The following is a 21,624-nucleotide window of genomic DNA, read 5'->3' on the forward strand; positions in this document are numbered from 1 at the left end:
CCAACACGGGCAGAGGCAGGTGCCTTCTTTCTGAAGCTGCCCACACCCTAAGCTCCAAGAGGCCTCATCTTTCCTGATCTCCTACGCCAAGCCTGGCGGCCTCCTGTTCTCCTCCTGCCCCTAAATATATGCACTCTTCAGGCTTCATTCCCGTCCCTTTCTGTGACTGTCCCTAGATTCTTCTCTTGGGCAGTCTGGTTCACTCGTATGACCACTACCATTATGCAGGAGATGAATGATTTTATCTCCGGGCCTCCGAACTTAGCATGAACCACGTTTGCAGCCAGGATGATATACAAGAGAAAATAAATCACCAAACAAACCCAGAACTTCAAGGCTGACAGTCTCAGAAATTCCCTCCAGTCTTTGTGTGTGTCTGCATAGAGTTTCTCTTACACCGCTCTGATCAAATGCATACATCCCATGGCATCACAGCGTATACGCTTTCAGAGTTGTTACAAATTATTTGTAAACACAATTTTCAATTCTTCCTAATGCTCCATGAAATACAGACACGAAGACTCTCTAAATACAATTTCCTGAATGCTGTAGATGTAGGTGTTTTTAATTTTTACAAAACTATAAATAGTATGCATAAGGATATCTTTGTGCAGAGCTGTTTTTCTATATTTAGACTTATTTCTTTAGGATGAATATGCCAAAGGAGGATTAGTAGAAAAAGGTTTAAAGCTTTCGATAAATATTGTCAAATTACTTTGGAAAGGAATCGCACCAATGTACGCCACTGCCACTATCATCTCATCTTGTAAATATGGCAATGTTATAAGTTATCTCATAAATAGTTTCAGATAAATCCCTTGGGAAAAACTTGTCCTTTCAATTACTTTTTTAAAATTGAATATTTCTTAAATGTATGTTTGTTCTCTGTATTTAATCTTATAAATTATCCGATTACTCATTTATTTTTCTCATTTCTCTTTCCTCTGTTGGTTTTTACCTTTTCATTGAAACACTTTATATGCTCATCCTTGCCTGTATTCTCTGCAAGCATTTTCCCAGTTGTCTGTTGCAAACCTGATAATGGCTTTGAGTGGGGGACACACAGATGCCTAACATTTTGTATGTAATTACATCTTTATTTCATTTTTTTCCCTTGTCATTGTTAAAACTTGTGTTTAGATTTAGGTGAGTTCACAATACAGATCTATCTGCAAACCTATTTTGAGGGTTGGCCATCACTTCAGCATTTGACGTGAGGTGAAATGCGAACGGGTTTCTCCAACACCATCTGTAGAATGAGGCTTCCCTTCACACACATTTCATACAGTTGTGTTGCTTTTAGACACCGTTTCTTGTAAATGTGGCTCAGGGCCCTGATGCACCAGCAGGGGGGCCAGACGCTCCTCCCGGGCCTGGGCCTCCCGGCTCTGGGCCTCGCGTGGCTTGCGCATTGACACTCACTGTCCTGACACAATCAAAACCTTCTACGGCTCGTTGCTTCCCACAAACATAAAAACACCCATCCAGGAATTTTGATTTCTCCTTCTTTTCCCAAATTAACATCAGTTTTATTTTCCACCATGTTTCTGCATTAAGCATAACACTTTTTTTTAGTCAAAGAGGTTCTCACTGTCTCAAAATATTCATCTCTGTTTCCTGCCTCTGCTGACTCACATCCCGGTTTTGAAGACGTGTCTTTCCTTATCCAAACTTCAAGGTCTTGGTCAAAGCCCCATCTTCCATGAATCCTTTCCTTTTCCTCCTTCCAAACGTAAGTGATCACCCTGTTGAATGTTTTTTACTCATTATTCATATTATTTACTAAAGTAACTTCAATACTGGCTCTTAATTCACAATTTCATGGCAACCTCAGACCTTTCTTAGCCCTTATTTGCTTCTCCTTGCTTCAGGTAAAGCTTTCAATAATCTTCCATATAAGGAACAGTCTCTGTAGCAGTCAGGACAGGTTGGCTTATGGTACAGTACCAAACAGCCCCCAAATCCAGTAGTTTGTCACAAATTTTTTTCCGATAAAAAACGTATCTACTGGCCGGGCTCGGTGGCTCAAGCCTGTAATCCCAGCACTGTGGGAGGCCGAGGCGGGTGGATCACGAGGTCAAGAGATCGCGACCATCCTGGTCAACATGGTGAAACCCCGTCTCTACTAAAAATACAAAACATTAGCTGGGCATGGTGGCGTGTGCCTGTAATCCCAGCGACTCAGGAGGCTGAGGCAGGAGAATTGCCTGAACCTAGGAGGCGGAGGTTGCGGTAAGCCGAGATCGCGCCATTGCACTCCAGCTTGGGTAACATGAGTGAAACTCCGTCTCAAAAAAAAAAAAAAAAAAAAAACGTATCTACTTAGCTCCTGCCTTCTGCAACACTGTTGGCCTCTGTGGTAGAAGACCTACACGTATTTCCCATCATATTTCAGAGCAAGTCTCATCACCAACTTTTATGTCAGGAGAACAGGAACATTTAATCCTCTCCCAAAGAAGAGCGGAAAACATTTCTGAACGATAATGCCATTTACCATATCCTCCAAATTTCCGTTTGCCAATTCAACTTTGTTAAACATTTTCCAAAGAACATCTTCAGGGAAACTCCCATGCAATGCCATGACTGTACAGTCAAACACTTGGAAGATAACTAGGGACGCTGAGGATGAGAGTTCGAAACTGAACACTTACTCTCTGGAAGTTCGCCAAGGTACTCATTGACATGGAATTCGGAATTAAGAAATTATACCATTTTCTTTTGTATTTGTTTAGTAAATACATTCTACTTGTTAAAAGTAAAATGCCATTTCCAATCAGCACAATGTTTAGGCATTCAGTGTATGCCCCATACATCCAGTCTCTGAGGTGGAGACGGTGAGTGGAGCAAACAATGAAGGTGAATAAAAGCACAGTCCGCCCTCCCAACTATTCATAGTCCTAACCCATGTCAGACACTCACTCAGAACTGGCCTCCACAAAGCTGTGGCATGCACTATCCTGGAAGCATAAGGATACGCTAGGGCACACGACTTGGTGATTTAGGAGAGGTTTCACGATGCATGAAAGCTCTGGTGTCACCAATGATGTATGTATGCATCTCTGGTGTATGAGACACCCATGGCTGAATAGGATTCCTTCAGGCAAAGAGGAAGGAGAGCTTTCAAGGTAACAGACCCAGCAGAGCTGTTCAAGATGCCGTGAGACAACAGATGCTGGAGAGGATGTGGAGAAACAGGATCACTTTTACACTGCTGGTGGGAGTGTAAACTAGTTCAACCATTGTGGAAGACAGTGTGGTGCTTCCTCAAGGACCTAGATATAGAAATACCATTTGACCCAGCAATCCCATTACTGGGTATATATCCAAAGGATTATAAATCATTCTGTTATAAAGACACATGCACACGTATGTTCATAGTGGCACAGTTTAAAATAGCAAAGACCTGGAGCCAACCCAAATGCCCATCAATGATACGCTGGACAAAGAAAACGTGGCACATATGCACCACGGAATACTATGCAGCCATAAAAAGGACGAGTTTGTGTCCTTTGTAGGGACATGGATGAAGCTGGAAACCATTATTCTCAGCAAACTGACACAAGAACAGAAAACCAAACACTGCGTGTTCTCACTCATAGGCAGGTGTTAAACAATGAGAACACATATACACCGGGAGGGGAAAATCACATACAGGGGTATGTTGGGGTGCGGGGGGCCAGGGGAGGGACAGCGGGAGGCGGGGAGGTTGGGGAGGGATAACACTGGGAGAAATGGCTGATATAGGTGATGGGGGGATGGAGAGAGCAAACCACCATGGCATGTGTGTACCTACGCAACAATCCTGCAAGATCTGCATTTACCCCAGGACTTAAGGTAGAATTTAAAAAAAAGATGCCATGAGACAGAGACCTCAGAATGTCAGTCCACCGGAGAATCATCTGATGTAGTAGATCCATTCTGCTAGGCAAAGGCTCTTCCCATTTGATGTGCATCTTAAAGAGTACATAAAAGTGTTTTCATAGCTCCGGTAGACAAGGTCCTTACACTGGCAGGATGGAATGCCATGAAATATGCTGTATCTATGGGGAAAACTCCCTAGTGATCACAGCTAGGGGCTAAAAATTTAAAGTTGAGAAGTAATGAGTCAGCTGCACTAAGACAACCCCTTCAAAATGAAACCGAAGCTCGAATTTACAACTGAAATGCACTGAAGCCCTAACGTCTGTGTGCCAGTGCAGATGTGCTCAGGTCCCCAGGCAGATGCTGAGCCAACAGACAGAGGCACAGTCTCTGAGCACAAGTGCACTGCTCCAGCGCAGGGGTTCCTTGGCAAGACTGCCTAGTGAAGATGCTGATCCCAGCCCTTTCTGCCCAGATGCAGGTACCACGATGCCAAAAACAGGGCTCTGGATGTCTAATCCAGCCTGAATTTATATCATTCTCTACGCATTAATATTTTTGAAGAATTCATTAAAAATGTGGACACAGAGGGTCATGCCGGCTTTGCAGAGTGCTAAGAGCCACTCAGATGCATCTGTGAACTGATAGACGCTGATACTGTAGCAACTGCAGCAGAGCTCACTCAGGCACACGCTCCTCTTTCCATCAAGGCAGCCATGGTGGGGCCCTCCCGCTGCAGCCTGGGAAGCTTTGTGAGCTCTCACTCAGAGCTGTTCTGGACCCTTATCCTGCTATTTGACTCATTTATTATCTGGCTTTTACTCTGCAATGCAGCCTAAAATTAAAAATAGTGTTCCTAATTCTTACTCCCATTACTAGTCACCTTATTATATGTTGAAAAAATCCATTAAGAAAAGGAAATACATGAAATAGAAAAGAGAGAGAAGAAACATGAGATTGGGTTTTTAAAAAATTTGTTTCAAATATTGTCTCAACCAGGCAGTGAGTTCTCTCTGATCCTCTACAGAAAAACCAGCGTTGAACCACATAACAGTGCAGCAGAGAACAGGGATGTTTGTTAGAACAATCCAGCCTCACCGTTTATTTGGGATATTCCTTTCTGAGAAGGTTACTATCCTCTCTTTCCTTGTGTGTAAAATGAAGGCACGAATACCGTAAGTGGCAAAAAATTAGACTTCCTAAAAATTAAAAACAGTTATGCTCCAAAGCATACCATCAAGATAACCTACAGAATGTGAGAAAATATTTGCAAATCATATATTTGATAAAGAGCTTATAAAGACTGTGGCTGGGTGTGATGGCTCATGCCTACAATCTCAGCACTTTGGGAGGCTGGGGCATGAGGATTGCTTGCGCCTTGGAGTTCAAGACCAGCCTGGGCAACATAGGGAGACTCCATCTTTACAAAAAAAAAGAAAAACAAAAATTAGCTGGGCATGGTGGCACACGCCTATAGTCCCCGGTACTTAGGAAGCTGAGGTGAGAGGCTCGCTTGAGCCCAGGAGGCTGAGGCTGCAGTGAACCGAGATAAGACCCCGTCTCAAAGAAACGAATGCTTACAAAAAACACAAATAACTGAATTTGTTTAATTGGGAAAAGCCTTTGAAAAGATATTTTTTCCAAACATAGACAAACAGTCAAAAAGCATATGAAAAGATACTCAACATCATTAGTCATTAGGGAAACGCATGTCAAAACAATAGTGAGACACCACACCCTACCCTCTAGGATGGCTACAGTCAAAAAGACAGAAAATAACTAGTGTTGGTGAGAATATGGAGAAATTGGAACCCTCCTAGACTTCTGGTAGGAATATTATCAAGCCACCACTTTAGGAAATAGTCTGATAGTTTCTCAAGGGGATGTTGCCCAGCCATTCCACTCCTAAGTATATGAATTAACTTCCTAAAAGAAATGAAAACATACATCTACACTAAAACTTACATCGTAATGTTCCTAACAGCATTACATCTAATACCCCAAGCCAAATGCTCATCAGCTGATGAACAGGTAAACAAAATGCAGTATATTTATTTGGCAATAAAAAGGAATGAAGCACTGATTTATGCCACAACGTGGATGAACCTGGAAAACATCAGGCTAAGTGAAAGAGCAGTCACCAAAGACCACACGGATGAGTCCACTGATATGAAATGCACTGAAGAGACGAGTCGACAGAAATGTAAAGTCGGTGAGTGGCTGTCTAGGGTTGGGAGAAATGGGAAGAGACTGCTAGTGAACACAGGGCTTCTTTTTGGGGTGATAAAAAATTTCTAAAATCGATTTGGTCATGGTTGCACAACTCAACAAATATACTAAACACCACTGAATGTATCCTTTAAATGGGTGAATTGTATGGTATGTGAATTGCTTCTCAATAGATCCATTATAAGGAAAAAACTGTTTGCTACATGTATTTTTACTGGCAATTAAATTCACATCAACTCTAAAACACACTATCTGACCCAAAATACAAGTTCCTTCTTTCTTTTCTTTTTCCCCTGCTTTGGTGCCTTCTCTGTTTATGATTCTGTAATCAGGGCTTTCTCCACTGAGCACAGTTTTAAAATTCTGCTGGAGGTCTTAAAGGCAATTTAAAAAGATGAAGGTAGTTAAGAACTCTTTTTGCAAAAAAGATTTAAGGCAATGAATTTCTGAAGCAATCTGTCTTCTGTGGTGAGACAGGTTTCATATGTCGGGACCCCTTATAAAAACTAATGTCACAGCAAAAAGAGAATACAGTTAAGCTCTGCTTTGGCCCTGGTAGTGAGCATGCTCTGGTCCAGCATTTTGGACTAAGAGATTAGGGACTGGACCTGGCCAGGAAGCACAGGTGAATTGCCTCTAAGAGTCCTTGTAACCAAAGTAAATGGGGAGGAAAGAAATAGAAATTTGTCTCTGGAATTTAAGGTCAAATTAAACTATAAATAAAAGACAGATGGAAATTTTTCCTTTTAATGTTTCATATATCTTTTTTTTTTTTTTTTTTTTTTTTGAGACAGAGTCTTGCTCTGTCGCCAGGCACCAGGCTGGAGTGCAGTGGCACGATCTCAGCTTACTGCAACCTCCGCCTCCCGGATTCAAGCAATTCTCCTGCCTCAGCCACCCGGGGTAGCTGGGACTACAGGCGCATGCCACCATGCCAGCTAATTTTTTGTGTTTTTAGTAGAGACGGGGTTTCACCACATTGGCCAGGATGGTCTCGATCTCTTGACCTTGTGATCCGCTCGCCTTGGCTTCCCAAAGTGCTGGGATTACAGGCGTGAGTCACCGCGCCTGGCCTCATATATCTTTCCTATACCTCTAGTAGATGGTATTTATAAACTGAATGGGCAATAATTGGATCCCAGAAAGCTTGGAGTTCACAATTAGACTCTTACAGATAAACCTGAATACAAACATTAACAGTGTGACAGGTGGACTTTTAAAAAAATTTATAACCTCTCATGATCATTAATAAGAAAATAACGCAATATTTTGAAAATTAATTTTTGCAAAGAGAATCCACATATCTTAGCTGAAATGTCTCATCATTATTCATTTTTCATCCTTCTTTTTCTTCCGATCTTAGCCAAAGTATTTTGAAATAAAGTCAGAATATATCACTGCCCAAATATACCACAGAAAAAAGGAAGAGAAAGATAAACATCACAAAATTAAAGAATCATATTAAACCATCTGTTCTCCACATATCTTGCAAAAACCTCAATCTTTCCATTCAAAGACGACTTTCGGTTAGGAGTAAATTTTTGGTTTGGCAAAACCCGTACATCCCAAATTTTGCTGGTGAGCAGGACACATTTTCAAGGCCAATACAAAAGCTGAATTTTAATCTGTTCATCTGTATGTTCACAGTGATATTTGAGGAGATCTTTGATTTTTGGCTGAATATGTTTGTTGAAATAAATTTAATTCAGTATTTCTTTTAACCTGATCCCTTATCTGTCTGTTAGGCAAGGGCTTCGCTCACGTTTTCACAGCTTGTAACTGTTACAGCCAAAGGCTCGAATACCCTGACTGAGCTTTACATTGCTTTCTTCAACAACAGAGTATTCTAGATAAATGTTTCCTCTTTATAACATTACCAGAAAACAGAGTTGAATGGCTTATGTTTCCTGAAATTAATTCTAAAAATAGCTTCCTAAATTTTCTTCTTTTTCACTTTCATGTATTAGTAGTCCAAACTAAAGAAGAATTACATATTGAAACAACTGGAGACTTTTCTGAAAGAAATGAAGAGGGGTGAAAAATAAGCCATGGTGTTCAGGTAATGTAGGATATACTGAAAATGACTGAAAAAACTGTACAGAATTGAAATAAATCCGCTTGGAGAGATTTAAAAGGAGAGAGAACAAGCCAGTAAAACTCTGTATCAAGATGTGGGAGAGAAAGAAAACAGAGAAGGGAGCCCCATGTTTCTGATACCTGTAGTTTTAAGAGAATGAAGAGAAGCGAATTATGACATCCAAGACTCAGAGGACTAGGGGGCAGATGCTGGACACAGAGGCCATGAACGGGGCCACATTAAGCCTCCTACAGCTTCGGTTGGTTATACCTACACAAAGAGTTTTGCTCAAGATGTAAAGATAAACCAGGCAGACTCACGCGTGCTCAAAGACTGAGCCTGAACTCAGAATTACTCATATCCCAGAAAGTAGATGAAGCTTATCCTAGATTGCTAATGCCTCCAGCTGTCTACTAGAAGCGTAGATCCTCTCTAAAACATACAGCAAAAGAGCAGTTCCAGCATGAAACATAAGAAAATGAAATGCAACATACAGAAAGGAACGTGCAAGTTAGGCAGGATAGAATGCTGGATATGTGTGTCATTGGGATTCTAGAAGAAGAGAGAATGGGGCAGAAGCAGCCCTTGAAGAGATGACGGCCAGCGATGCTCCAAACCCGCAGACAGACATCAAACCAGAGGCTCAAGAAGGTCCATAAACTCCAAGAGGGGCCGGGCGTAGTGGCTCACAGCTGTAATCCCAGCTCTTTGGGAAGCTGAGATGGGCAGATCACTTGAGGTCAGGAGTTCAAGATCAGCCTGGCCAACAGAGTGAAACCCTGTCTCTACTAAAAATACAAAATTTAGCCAGGCATGGTGGCACACCCTTGCAATTCCAGCTACTCGGGAGGCTGAGGCAGGAGCATTGTTTGAACCCAGGAGGTGGAAGTTGCAATAGTGGAGACTGAAGCCACTGCACTCCAGCCTGGGTGATGGAGTGAGACTTTATCTCAAAAAACAAAACAAACACAAAACTCCAAGAATAATCACAGAGGGCGCTCCAACTTGATACATCATAATAATGCCCATGAAAACCAAGGACAAAGAGAAAAATCACAAAGTCACCTGCAGGGGGTAGAAAAACAGATTATAGTCATGCCCCTCGTAATGACCTATAGGTCAGCGGATGAGGTCCCAGAAGATTACAGGGGAGCTGAAAAATTCCTTTCGCCTAGTGACATCATAGTCTGGTCCCAATAAACTTCTAGAGTGTTTGTTCTTTCCTAGCTCCCCGTGCTTTTTCGGAGGAGACAGCATCTTGCAGGCTGGAGTGCAGTGGAACAATCACAGCTCACTTACAGCCTCAAAGTCCTGGGATCAAGCGATCCTCCCACTTCAGCCTCTGAATAGCTAGAACCACAGACGCTGCCACCAGGGCCTGACTCAATCTTTCATTTTTTATAGAGAGGAGGTCTCACTGTGTTTCACAGGCTGATCAGGAACTCCTGGCCTCAAGTGACCCTCCTGCCTTGGCATCCCAAAGCACTGGGATTATAGGTGTGAGCCACTATGCCCAGCCTCTAATCCCTTTTTTTGGGAATACTCTTTCAGGCTAGAAAATCCTGTTTACCAGTCACATTCTTATTAATTCAGAATACTTGTAGAAAGAAAAATAAATTAGGATAATACTTAATATTAAGGTATTTTTAGAACACTGCAACTTACGCCATTTCTTCATGCATAGGTGAATTAGAATAATTTTAAAGTGCAAGCTTTTGAAAGTTGGGAGGTTTTGCAGCTGACAGATGCGGAGCTCCTGCGCTGCACCCAGTAAATGCAGGGCTCGGTACATGCTGGCAGGAAGACGCAATGCTGCATTCTGATGGTCCCGTGGGGCTATGAATAGTTAAGTATTCTGCCACATACCTGTAGTGTCTATTTTCTCCAGACATGCTTAGGATATGTTCTAACATTTACAGACTGAAAAGAAAGACGGAGATTGCACCTGGAGAATGGTGGTTTTGAGTGCTTTCAAGTCAGTGGATTCAGGAAGTCATTCTAAGTGGCTGTGGTCCCCCTTGGAGGCAGCAGACCCTCTACAAACACCTCACCTGGCTTTCTAACGGGGCTGCATGAAAATGCAGTAAGAAATCCTCATGGCAGCACCCTCACGGCCATCCTGCATCTTTCTAGGCAAGGCTGCACGGGCAGGATCATCCACAGCGAGTACACTCAGAGCACGGAACACTTTGCACCTCAGTTTTAGGAGACAGACGTCAGTTTTTCCAATGCCTCACAGGGCACTGAATGTTCTCGGTTGTGGACACTATTCCTTAATGATAAGCCCACGTTCTTGCTGGCTCTCATTCCTCTCTGAAGTAAACATCTGAGTGTGTCTTCTCTAGAGAATGCAGGGACATCAGCAAGGCCTCTTGAGGCAGAGGATAAAGCTGCACTGCATTAAAGAAAGGACCTGACTGATGTCTTAAAAACTCAGGTTTTTACATCTACTTATCATGTACTTTGGCTCCTAGGGATGGAGAGCAGGGAACGTTGGTGGTGACCCTGATGGATCAATTACTTACTCAGTGACAACTGCCACACGCCCAGGACACATTGGGCATTACTCAAGATGGGGGTGAGGAGGGGATGAACCACGCATGACTGACGCAGGTCTCTCCTCAGGGGGCGCGCCCTTGCAGAAGCAGGTGTTGTGAGCTATGAGCAGAGCTGAGAGGTGGCCAGTCCTGCCCTGTGGAGATGCACTCCTGCCATGTAACCCAGCCTGGGGTCTGTGTGGGGCAGGGCAGGTCAAAACGGCCTCCCAGAGTAGTTGACGTCGGGTCAGGAGTGTTCGACTTACCCACTGGCTTCATGGTTGTCATCATGGGACTGGGGCCAATTTCATGCACTCATTGTTCAAGCTACATGGACGGCTCTGCTTTCACTTAGCATTTTCGACCCAGAGCTGTGGTCTCCGTAATGCCTTACATTTTACAAAGCACTTTCATTTATTATATCAATTACAATGCACAGCTTTCAGTAAGCACAGAGCTACTGAGTCAGCACTGCACATTGCAAAGTATACATTCAGTAACTTTGCAAAAACAGACTAAGGTGCAGAAGGTGCTGTCTCAGTAATTGTGCAGTTGGTACAAAGAGGGCAAGGAAACCCAGACTAAGGCAACCTTCATCAGGTGACATCAGATGATGACCACGTGTATTGAGGCAAGGTGGACTGGAGGTGGCGCAAGTTCCCGGACCACCAAGGCTGGCTGCTAACCCCACTGAGGGAAGGCCGCTTACTCCCGGGAAAACAGCACCCGCCTCCTCTGCTCATCCTCCTTCCTTCCTGCCTCCAAGGTCATCAGTGACCTGTTGTCTGCCCAAGGATGGGAGATCCTTACGTTAGCAAACATTGATTGGTGAAATTCATCCTGTCTTTTCAACAACCAGCCCAGAGAGCATCTCCTCCGTAGGTGGTCCCTCCTTCCCATCAAAGCCTCTCACTCTCCTGCAGATAGAGAGAGCAGGGGTGTGTGACGGGTGACTGATGACAGCACTCCTTCAACGATCCTGTGCCGCGAGTCTGTTGCAGTGTATTTCATCACTCCATCACACCCATGGAGCCGCTGCCCCGAAGGGACTGCAGGTGGACGCAGGGCTCACCTGTGGCAAAGACAACATTCCTCGAGACCAGACGGTGCTCCACAATGGAGAACTGCGGGAGCTCGATCCTTTCCACTCCGGTGACAGCCTTGTCCCCGCCTCGCCAGTAAAATTCAATGTCATCCGTGGTGTAGCCATCTGCCGAGAGAAGCAGGGGGATGGAAACATCACCACTTCGTTTAGGCGCACGGCTAAATAAATGATCATGAACATGGAGGTCGCGGCTCTGCTAGGTTTAGAGTAGATTTGCTTAATGTGCTTGTCTAGGGGAAGTGTCGCCAAAGAACTGACTTTCCAATAGTCTCGTGTTATGGCTGCCATTTTGTTTGTGCCAGGCTGGTATTGAAAAGTTGAGAAGCTGGGTAGAATGGGCGCTCTGACCAGAGTCCTATTTGCGAAATGTAACTTTAGAGCTGACCCAGACACCACATAGAGATGAATTTAAAATACATCTCAACTGACACGAATAAGGCAGTTTTAAGAGAAAGTGAGAACTCAAGTATGAAGGATTTTGGAAAGGCAAACTCCTTTCAAGAGCTTTTGAGAGTGTTCAAAGTTCAAAGACTGAGTGTGAATTTCACCAATCAGCGGTTGATTACATGAGGAATGCTCAGAGCAAACGGCATGTTCTCCGGGGCATATTTGGATGGTTTTATCAGCTCTTCCTGGCCACAAGGTTTGCCAGCATTAGAAACACCTATTGTTGGGATACTCCTGACCCCTGGAGATGTGCACAGGTGGTCTCATCAGAAAGAACAGTGGTGCTAGTTGGATTCTAGCTCAAATCCAGCTTTAGCACAGTGCTCGTGTTCACATGGTGATTAACTATGGCTTCTTGAGAATGAGTACATGGGACAATACAGTCCATTGTCACTCGTAACACCCAGGAGTCTCTTAAAACATTAGGTCAACTTTGTCAATAAGATCAATTGAAACAGAGATTGGGGGAACAGTATCATCTTAACATAAAAGACTTTTTAATTTGAACATAAAATACAAGAAAAAGACATTCACTCAATATTTAATGTTAGTCAAACAAATGGACCAAAGCTTTGGGGTGGGCACGAGGTGCTCCCAACAGCTAATGCCATCTCCCTGGTCCCACCCACTGTCCTCTCTTCAATAAAACATGCATCTTTCCATATGGTAAGTGGCATACTCTGCTTAAAACCTGCAAATGCTTCCCAGTGAAATTATTAATAGCAAAACAAGTCCAAACTCCTTATGAGAACCCTAAGAACCTACAGCCAGGCCCCTGTGGGCCTTCAGCCCCTATTCCTCATTCACCCAGCCAGGCCTCCCTGGTCTCTTATTACAGCTCAGACCAGCATGCTGTGCTCAGGGATTCTGGGTCCTGTCCAGGGACACACCTCCAGATCTTCACATAGGTCATTCTTTCCCACATCTGCATCTTGGCTGAAATAAAACCTTCTTGTAGAAGCCTTCCCTGGCATTCCATCTCACAGGCAACCTCATCACCACTTACAATGCTTTTATCAGACTTTACTTCCTTCAAAGCACTTACCACTATTTGATTTTGTTCTAATGGTTTCCTGTCTTGTTTAGGCTGTAAGCTCCACGAAGGCAGGTGTTTTGTCTGTCATCTCTAAATATCCCTGTGCTTACAACCATGCCTACAAAGAGTTGATGTCTAGCAAGTATTTGCTGGATAAATTTGTGGGGTGATGATTTTGCCCTTAAGTGTGGAATTATCTTTTGTCTATTCCCAACACACAGATGTGTGTAGTCAGATCACAAGAAAATCAGGAGAATCCTTCCTTCCACTGAAATACTTAAACCATGGATTCTTTGCAGAGAAGGGACCTCGCACATGGAGGGAACCTCTTCTACAGCAGACCATCCTGCTCATCACACACCCCCCCCCATGCAGAGTGGCAGAGTCCCCTCTCTCAGTTGTCACGAACCGTGTGCCCTGACAGCGGAAACTGGAGCTGCTGCCTTATTTAGATTCCAAATTGGCCTTCCTGAAACTTCCACTGACTCATTGGAGTTGTGCCCTCTGGCCACACTGAAGCCAGTTAACTTCTTAAGATCGTCCTTCAAATACTGGGAAATCATCTTTCTCCTGCGCCTTCTGTCCTCTAAGGTAAATGACCCCAGAGAATTCAACTATGCATCACTTGACATGGCTTTATGTCTTTCATCTTCTGTAAAAGCACAGCTCTGAAAACACGACAGTGATGTGAGGTGGAAGTGGGGGGCACCGTGGGCCAGTCCCACCCAGGATCTACCCTAGCCCACCGCCAGTGCAGCTTCTCAGTACGTTTATTCACAAAGACATTCGCTTCTCACCACAGTCTTATCAAGTGGTACTGCAAAGTCAAAGTCATTTATCCCCCCAAAATTCAATATAAATATTGACAAGCCTAAATCCAATTGAGACCAGCTATAAACCAGTTCATAATAGGCCAAGATAAGCAATAACAAAAACAATATCCAAGACAAGCCAGGCGGTGTGGTTCGGGCAGCAGGAGGGACGTGGCTGGATGTTACGGATGCAGCTCTCATCTCTCATACAGGAGCACTCAGTGCTGAATTATCAATAAAGCATCTGAATACTACCCAGATTGAAGAAAACTGCCGAGATACAGAAATAGCCTGCTTGTAAAGCTGAGCTCCTGATGGAAAATGAGTTTTACTCCGACTGCCCAGGGTCCCAGCAGTGCAACCACTCATGTGTGATGAAGCATATTGCAGGAAAATAGCATCTCGGTGTTTGCTCTCCTCTCACTGAATGGACCGAAATGAGGGGCATTTGTTTTCTTACGTTTCAGCACAGCAAACAGACTCTCTCAATCAGATTAGAATGAAGAACTCTTTTATACTGAGTCTCTCTCTCTCTTTCTCTTTCTCTGACAGTAAAATTTGCAGAGTGGAGACTCAAATCTCCAATTTTTAAGATACTTAAAAACTATGTCAAAAAATTATGGATGCCTTGAAAAAAGATGCTAAATAATGACAAAAGGATCTAAACTACAAGCAGAAGGAGAAAAAAGCACAGACACGGATACACACAGCTTTCAATTTCCAGAGTGCAGTTCTGCTCGTCCAGTGGGTATCTCCTGAGGTCCATCATGCATGCTGCTGTTGTGGTGATTCTGAAATACAAAGGGTGAGGGAAGGTATTAAAGAGGGGCTGAGAGATGCAGCGGGGAGATGCCCCTAAATAAACAAGGAGAAGCCCCTGTGGAACCCCTCCCCAGGTACACATTGCCAAACATCTTACTCTATCCAGCGAGAGAAACTTGAGAAATAAGAAGCTCTCTTCAGCATAACAGAGACCAGATATATCAAGAAAAAAAAAAAAAAAGAAACTTGATTTTATTATATTTTGTAAAATTGTTTGACTTACATAAAAATTATATGTATTTGCAATATACAGCATGATGTTTTGAAATATGTATATACTGTGAAATAGCTGAACTAAGGTAATTAACATACGTATTGCATCACCTATTTAGCTTTTTGTGTGTGTGATGAAAACGCAAAATCTACCCTCTTAGCAACTTCTGAGTATACAGCACTTGGTGACTTAACTATACTCACCATATTGTATCCAAAACCTTAGATTCCCCATTTCTTCACTGTGTCTTATGGACTTTGGACAATCAAGGGCAGAGAAAGGGGTTTTGAAGGAAGTTCTTACCTTCAATTTCTGTTTTTCTTCTAGTGTCTAGGCTCTCTAACCTCTCTAGAACAGAGAAAGCCCATGTGCCGGACACCACCAATCAAGATGAGGTTGAGGTCTTTGACTTTCCATGAGAAGTGTTAAAGTAGCTACAGGTGCATTTTGGAACTCTAAACCTCACTCTGCTTCCTTCTCTTTTATTACAGTTGTCTGTTGGGCTGGATCATAATATTACAGATTTTTTTTTTTATTTTTTTACTGTGAGATCATCTATCTTTTCAGAGAGAGTATCTGGCTTCTATGTTATCAATTATGAACCAAAATTGGGTGGGTTAAGTTTCCTTGGGGCCAGCTAAAGCCATGGAAAGAATTTCTTCCCAAACACAGTTAAGGCTCCATCATGCAATAATTAAACCAACTCTACACTGAGAAACAATACTTCTAGAAACGTCGAACCCATTTCTTACTCTGTCTACAGCCTCGTCTTAGGGAGGCCAGCGTTCTCAAAGCTGCTTTGAAAATGCAGCTATTAGGGTTATTATATTTTACATTACACAGCTCTAGAACCCCGCCCTTTCCCCACCACCGTCAAAGGTGACTGGACGGGGGTGGGTTCCTGAGTCAAAGACAGCAAACCAGGAGTGGGTGATGACACATGACATGGCCTGAGTTGAAAGGCAGGATGGAGTTCAAGAGACTCTCTTCCGTAGAATGAACTGACAGGAATGAGGAGAGTGAGGGCATCTGTAAGGCCAGGGTTCACAGGCCTGTGATGCTGTTTTCAAACTGGAGAGCAAAGGATGAGAAAGCATCACAGAGGGAGAGGAGGAGCAGTGAGCAGAGTTGAGGACGCAGTCACAGCTGTGGCTCAGGCCCCAGCGGACGGGCTTGCTGAACGTGTGCTCCACCTCTCCAGGCAGCAGCCTCTCAAAGCTTGTGCAGGAGTTTTGTAACCAGCAGTCCTGGCTATGCCCATTCCATGACAGGGAGTGATAATGAAAATGTGAGACTGCTTTCTCCTGAGACCCTTAGAGTCACCTTCAATCCCCAGCTGTCCTCAAGGTTTCATCTCGCTTGAAGCCCAGTGTTGAGCTTTCTCTGAATGGCCCTTCCTTAGGAATATTCACAACAAACCTAGTAATGCTGCAGGTAACAAGAGCAAGCCCAACTCTTACCAACAGAGCCTAACCCAAACATCTGTCCAACACCAGGCATGTGCCAATGCTGAGGGCCCTGTCTCATTTACCCTAAATGCTGGTGCACAGAAATAATGGAGTGAAGTATGCCCTTCAATTAGCATCTGGTTGAGCAAGGAGGTTGAGCAAAGTTCTACTTTCCAATGACAGAGAAGCAGTGAGGATAAATGTCAACATATTTAGCAAACAGGGGTCAATGCTCATTTTTTAATGCAAATAGCATGCATGGGCCATGCAGACATACTCAGTAAGATCCATGCCAGTGGTGAAAGTCTGCTCCTTCCAAATGTCATAACCCTTCCCCTTATCCGTGTAGTCAAGGAGTGTATCACATTCTACGATCCCAAATCAACACACAGCTCTTTGGCATATTTTTCTACAGCATTTAACATTCTAGCCAACTGAAGTTCCAGACCCATACTTTTAAACTCTGGCATGTGTTACGGCAGATTGACAACCCCACGTACGTACCAGATGCCTATAATGCAAAATTAGAATAAAGTGCTGCTAAAATTATGAAATCTTATGAAGAAGAAGAAGAGAAAAAAAACATCACTGACAATGATGAAACTTTAAAATTTTCTTATATATTTTGGAATATACCTACTCACTTGAACTGAGTCAATAATTGACATAACTGTTTCTTACTGTCTGTTTTCTTATTCACTTTTCAAACCACCCCTAAACACACACACACACACACACACACACGCATGCACGAACATAAACATGCCCAAACTGTCTGGGGACACCACGTGCAGTGGTCTCATTATTGGAGCAGAAGGGGAACCTGAGGCTGGAAGAATTGGTGGCAGCATGCCCCTTTCCCACCAAGTACACCAAGCTCAATAGCCGTCCAAGTCTTCTCATTCTGCTGTCATGCTGGTTATAAAATGGGCCCCGTTTCAGTGAGCCGAGACTGCGCCACTGCACTCTGGCCTGGCAACAGAGCAAGACTGTCTCAAAAAAAACAAGAACAGCAAAACAAAACAAAACAAAACAAAACAGAGAGAGAGAAGGAAATTCTGAAATTTGTGACAATATTGATGGAATTGGAGAACATTAGGCTAAGTGAAGTAAGTCAGGCCTAGAAAGACAAATACCACATGTTCTCACTTGTACATGGAATTAAAACTATGAACTTACAGAAGTGGAGAGTAGAGTGGTGAGGACAGATGCTGGAGAAGGGGAGGTGATGAGCAATGGGTATACAACTGCAAACTGGGAGAATGTGTTTTCTGTTTTTGTGCATTCTACTGAACAGCATGGTGAATATCGCCAATACATTTCAAATTGCTAAACTTCAAATGTTCTTGCCAGAAAACAATGTTAAGTATGTGAGGTGACGGGCACGTTGATCAGCTTGGTTTAATTATTCACATTGCATTCATGAATTGTAGCATCACTGCATACCCCACAAATTCTTTTCCCCACACAACTCCCTCGTCACAACACCCATAAATCTATACAATTACAAACTGTCAATTTACACGACAAAAAAGAAAAGCAAAGGAGCCCCCTTTTTTATTTTTATGTCACGGATAAGGTAGACACATCTCCTCACTGCTTTTCTTCATTTGGAAGAAATACTCAGAAAACGCTCTGGGTGGAGAGTGAGGCACACGAGCTTGCTCTTGCTCATGCTACGAAAGGTAATCATCAAGATACAAGAACTGGCTGAACAGCTGGGACGAAAACGCAAAAAGAGAGAGGGTGGGGTTGGGGGCAGAGAGCTGAAGTGAGCTGTGGAGCAGAAACATGCCCCAACCACATTGGCTAAACTCAGCACAGGTTGGGAGAGCAGGCCTTTTGAGTGAATGGACCCGGGGACAGTGTGGAAAGAGGAATTTCACAGATGGCAGAACTGAGAGCTCCAGCCTAGGGCAGGGACATCGACCAAGGGCAGACAGGCCACAGTGACATCTGGCCTGTGTCATCCCCAACACTCACACTCATGGTTTTATATTTTCCCCAATAAATACATACACATTTTCCGTCCCGCCAGAATAATTTAACCAACATCTAGCACCACCTGCAACCTCTGTGATTGGAGAATTCCACTGCTACTCCTACGGAAGCTCAGCAGCTGGCATCCGAGAGGACTGGGTCAGACTCTCCCAGTATTACTCTTCCGTAGATTCCTGTCTTTCTTTCGGTTGTTTCTTGTTTTATGACTGAGAGACGGCAGTGCTTAGCGTCTCTGTGGCTACAAGGCACGTTTCTGACAGAGAAGCAGAGAAACATAATGGCCAAGGGGCAGAAGACGCAGCTGTGTCCAATACATCCTTTCTTTACAAGGAGTCACACTTTGAAAATGCTGAAAGTAGAAAGAAAAAACAAACAAAAAAGTCGACGAAGAGACAGAAGAGTGAGGACCAGAGGCCTGGACAGCGTCACACGGATGGCGCTCGTTCAGCATCCGGAGCACCCAGGACAACTGCCAGTCACACCTGTACTTTACGGAACGCTGGCTGAGCACTTCCTCAGTGTCCACTTCTGCGCCAAGCACTTTAATACACACGTTTGATCTCACAACAGCCATGTTATAGAGCCTTATTATTATAGCCATTTTGCCGATGAGTAAACCAAGGTTTGGAAAAGAGTAAGCAGCTTGACCACATTCCCAAAGCCGCTGGAAGGCAGATGGGGCATTCAGATGCATGCAGTTTGAACCCTATGCTCCACTACGTCTACATTACCTCTTTTACCTTAAAAATACAAAATATATTCAACTTTTAAGGGCCTATTCAGGAAGTGAGAGTATTGTTTTGAATGAAGAGCAATAAAGTAGATAAATTTATATAGACAGAGATGTAAATATTGATACACATATCACAGGTATATACATACACACATATACCCATAATATTCTCATTATATATGTCAAATTGGAGATATAATGAATAAATACAGAAAACAAATATTCTACATGCTATTCTTGCAGTAACTATAGTGACATTTAATCCACTTTTCAAACATATATGTCTAAAGATATGTTTAAGAACTGAAAGTATTAGGCTGGGCATGGTGGTTCACGCCTGGAATCCTAACACTTTGGGTGGCCAAGGCAGGGGGATCACCTGAGGTCAGAAGTTTGAAACCAGCCTGGCCAACATGGTGAAACCCTGTCTCTACTAAAAATAAAAAAAAATAGCAGGGTGTAATGGCAGGTGCCTGTAGTCCCAACTACTCAGGAGGCTGAGGCATGAGAATCACTTGAACCCAGAAGAGGAGGCTGCAGTAAGCCAAGATTGCACCACTGCACTCCAGCCTGGGTGACAGAGTGAGACTCCATCTCAAGAAAAAAAAAGGATTAAAATTATTAAAATGTAAGAAATGAAATTGTAAGGAGAGCACTAGCTCTAGTAAGTGTAAAATCATATTTTGAGATACATGGTGGTGCACCGTCTTTGGGCGCTGCCTTCAACTGCCCTTAGAGACCGTTCCCTGCACACCTGAGTGAGAAATCCTGAGTCAGAGGTCAAGATTCACGGATGTCAGTGTGTTGAAGCGTTTTCATTTTGTCTCAATTGTTTTAAGTTTGTGAACTAGCTTCTGGAATCAGCATTTCTATTTTTTAAATATTCACAAATTGATAAATCATAAGGGTGGATGCAAAGTCTTGATGAATTGCACAAATATGAACTTCTCTGCATGTCACCTGGTAGAGCGGCTGTGGAAATGCTGTTGTCTGATGGTCAGAAACATGCTTACTCTGACAGACTTCTGTCTGAAGCGTCCACCTGTTGACCTAGGTAGAAAGTGCTCCTTGTCAGTGCTGCTGGGGAAGGTTGGGTGTGGTCAGACTCTGGGACTCATGCTTAGAGTGAATCCAGCAATGTATGACTCTAGCAATCCCCATTTGTGTGAATATTTTTGATCCACTGTAAACAATGGAGAGCAAAGATTAAACTTTCCAGTGCAAGCACTGATTCTGATGTCCCTGGCTGCTCACTGGATGGCAACGTCCTGGACCAGCTTTCTCAGAGAAGTTTCTGGAACTAAACTATCTTGGTCTCTCTCTCTCCTCAGCTTCCTCCTTTATAATGTTTTCATTACATTTCATTACACCTACACATCAGAACGTCCATTATTTACGAGCTTGCTGACCCCTCTTTCACCCCCAGGTGAGCCCACAAGAGCAGGACTTTATTCCCCCATCCAGGGTCCTCTCCACAGTACCTAGGACGGCAGCCGCTCCCTCCTCCGCCCCCGGACCACACAGGCAGAGTAAGTGTCCTGTAAATATTCAAAGAATAAATGACTTCGTGAGAAGAGGACCAGGCATAAGCTGAAGTGTGAGACTTGAGCAAAACATGGAAAGAGAAACAGGTGACCTTCGTGGCTTTATGTCCCAAATGTAAGAGTCAGCGGGGACACCTTCCCGCTGAGAAGCACGCCCCGCACGAGCTCTGGCTGTGCATGGTATGGACTCTCAGAGCCTCCATGGGCTCACTGGTCAAGAGGCTAAGAATCCCCTTTTTTTATGGTCGAGTGGTCTCCGTGAGTCTATGTCGCAGAATTCAGTTCTTACCTGCAGAATTCAGTCCTGTGGAATTGAATCCAATGTCAGTGTGTGACAGCTTTCTGGCTTCAGCTGCAGGGAGGACCACAATGAAAACGCCGCCTTCAGTGGAGTCCTGGATCTCCCATCACAATCTTATAAAGCTAACAGGACTTGGAAGCAAGTTGGTAGCTCCTCTGGTGTGACTTCTGGCTTGCACTCAAGATGCCCAAGTGTTCAAGAAATCTGGGCGAGAGTTGTATCTATGGCCACGGGTCAGTACCACAGCCAAGGTACTGCTTCATAGGTAACCATTTAAACCTGTGCAGTCACCCTACAGCAAGTCACTGCCATCTTCATTTCTCACTCCCCCGAGGCAGGAGGCATTGGCTTGTGGGGGAAGCTATCATTTATTTTTCCAAGAAAAGGAACTCAGGTGATAGGAGGGAGGACCTAAGTCGAGTAATTCAGGCCAAGCATTTTTCTGGACCAAATGCTT

At 43.7% G+C, this 21,624-nt stretch overlaps 1 protein-coding gene across 3 annotated transcripts in view; it reads right to left on the reverse strand.

The window, feature by feature from the left end:
• The window catches only part of GABRB3 (gamma-aminobutyric acid type A receptor subunit beta3), a 342,036-nt gene that overhangs the window by 24,447 nt on the left and 295,965 nt on the right, over positions 1–21,624 (reverse strand). For all 3 annotated transcript variants that reach the window (XM_032259965.1, XM_032259967.1, XM_032259966.1), the window contains 2 exons: positions 14,813–14,895; positions 11,777–11,914 (listed from right to left, as the gene is read on the reverse strand). In XM_032259965.1, coding sequence (XP_032115856.1) covers positions 11,777–11,914; positions 14,813–14,895 — 221 coding nt within the window. The remainder of the gene's footprint in view (positions 1–11,776; positions 11,915–14,812; positions 14,896–21,624) is intronic.

The sequence above is a fragment of the Sapajus apella genome, unplaced genomic scaffold (assembly GCF_009761245.1).
Source record: "Sapajus apella isolate SASKATOON/1434 unplaced genomic scaffold, GSC_monkey_1.0 scaffold113, whole genome shotgun sequence".
In the NCBI taxonomy this organism is placed as follows: domain Eukaryota; kingdom Metazoa; phylum Chordata; class Mammalia; order Primates; family Cebidae; genus Sapajus; species Sapajus apella.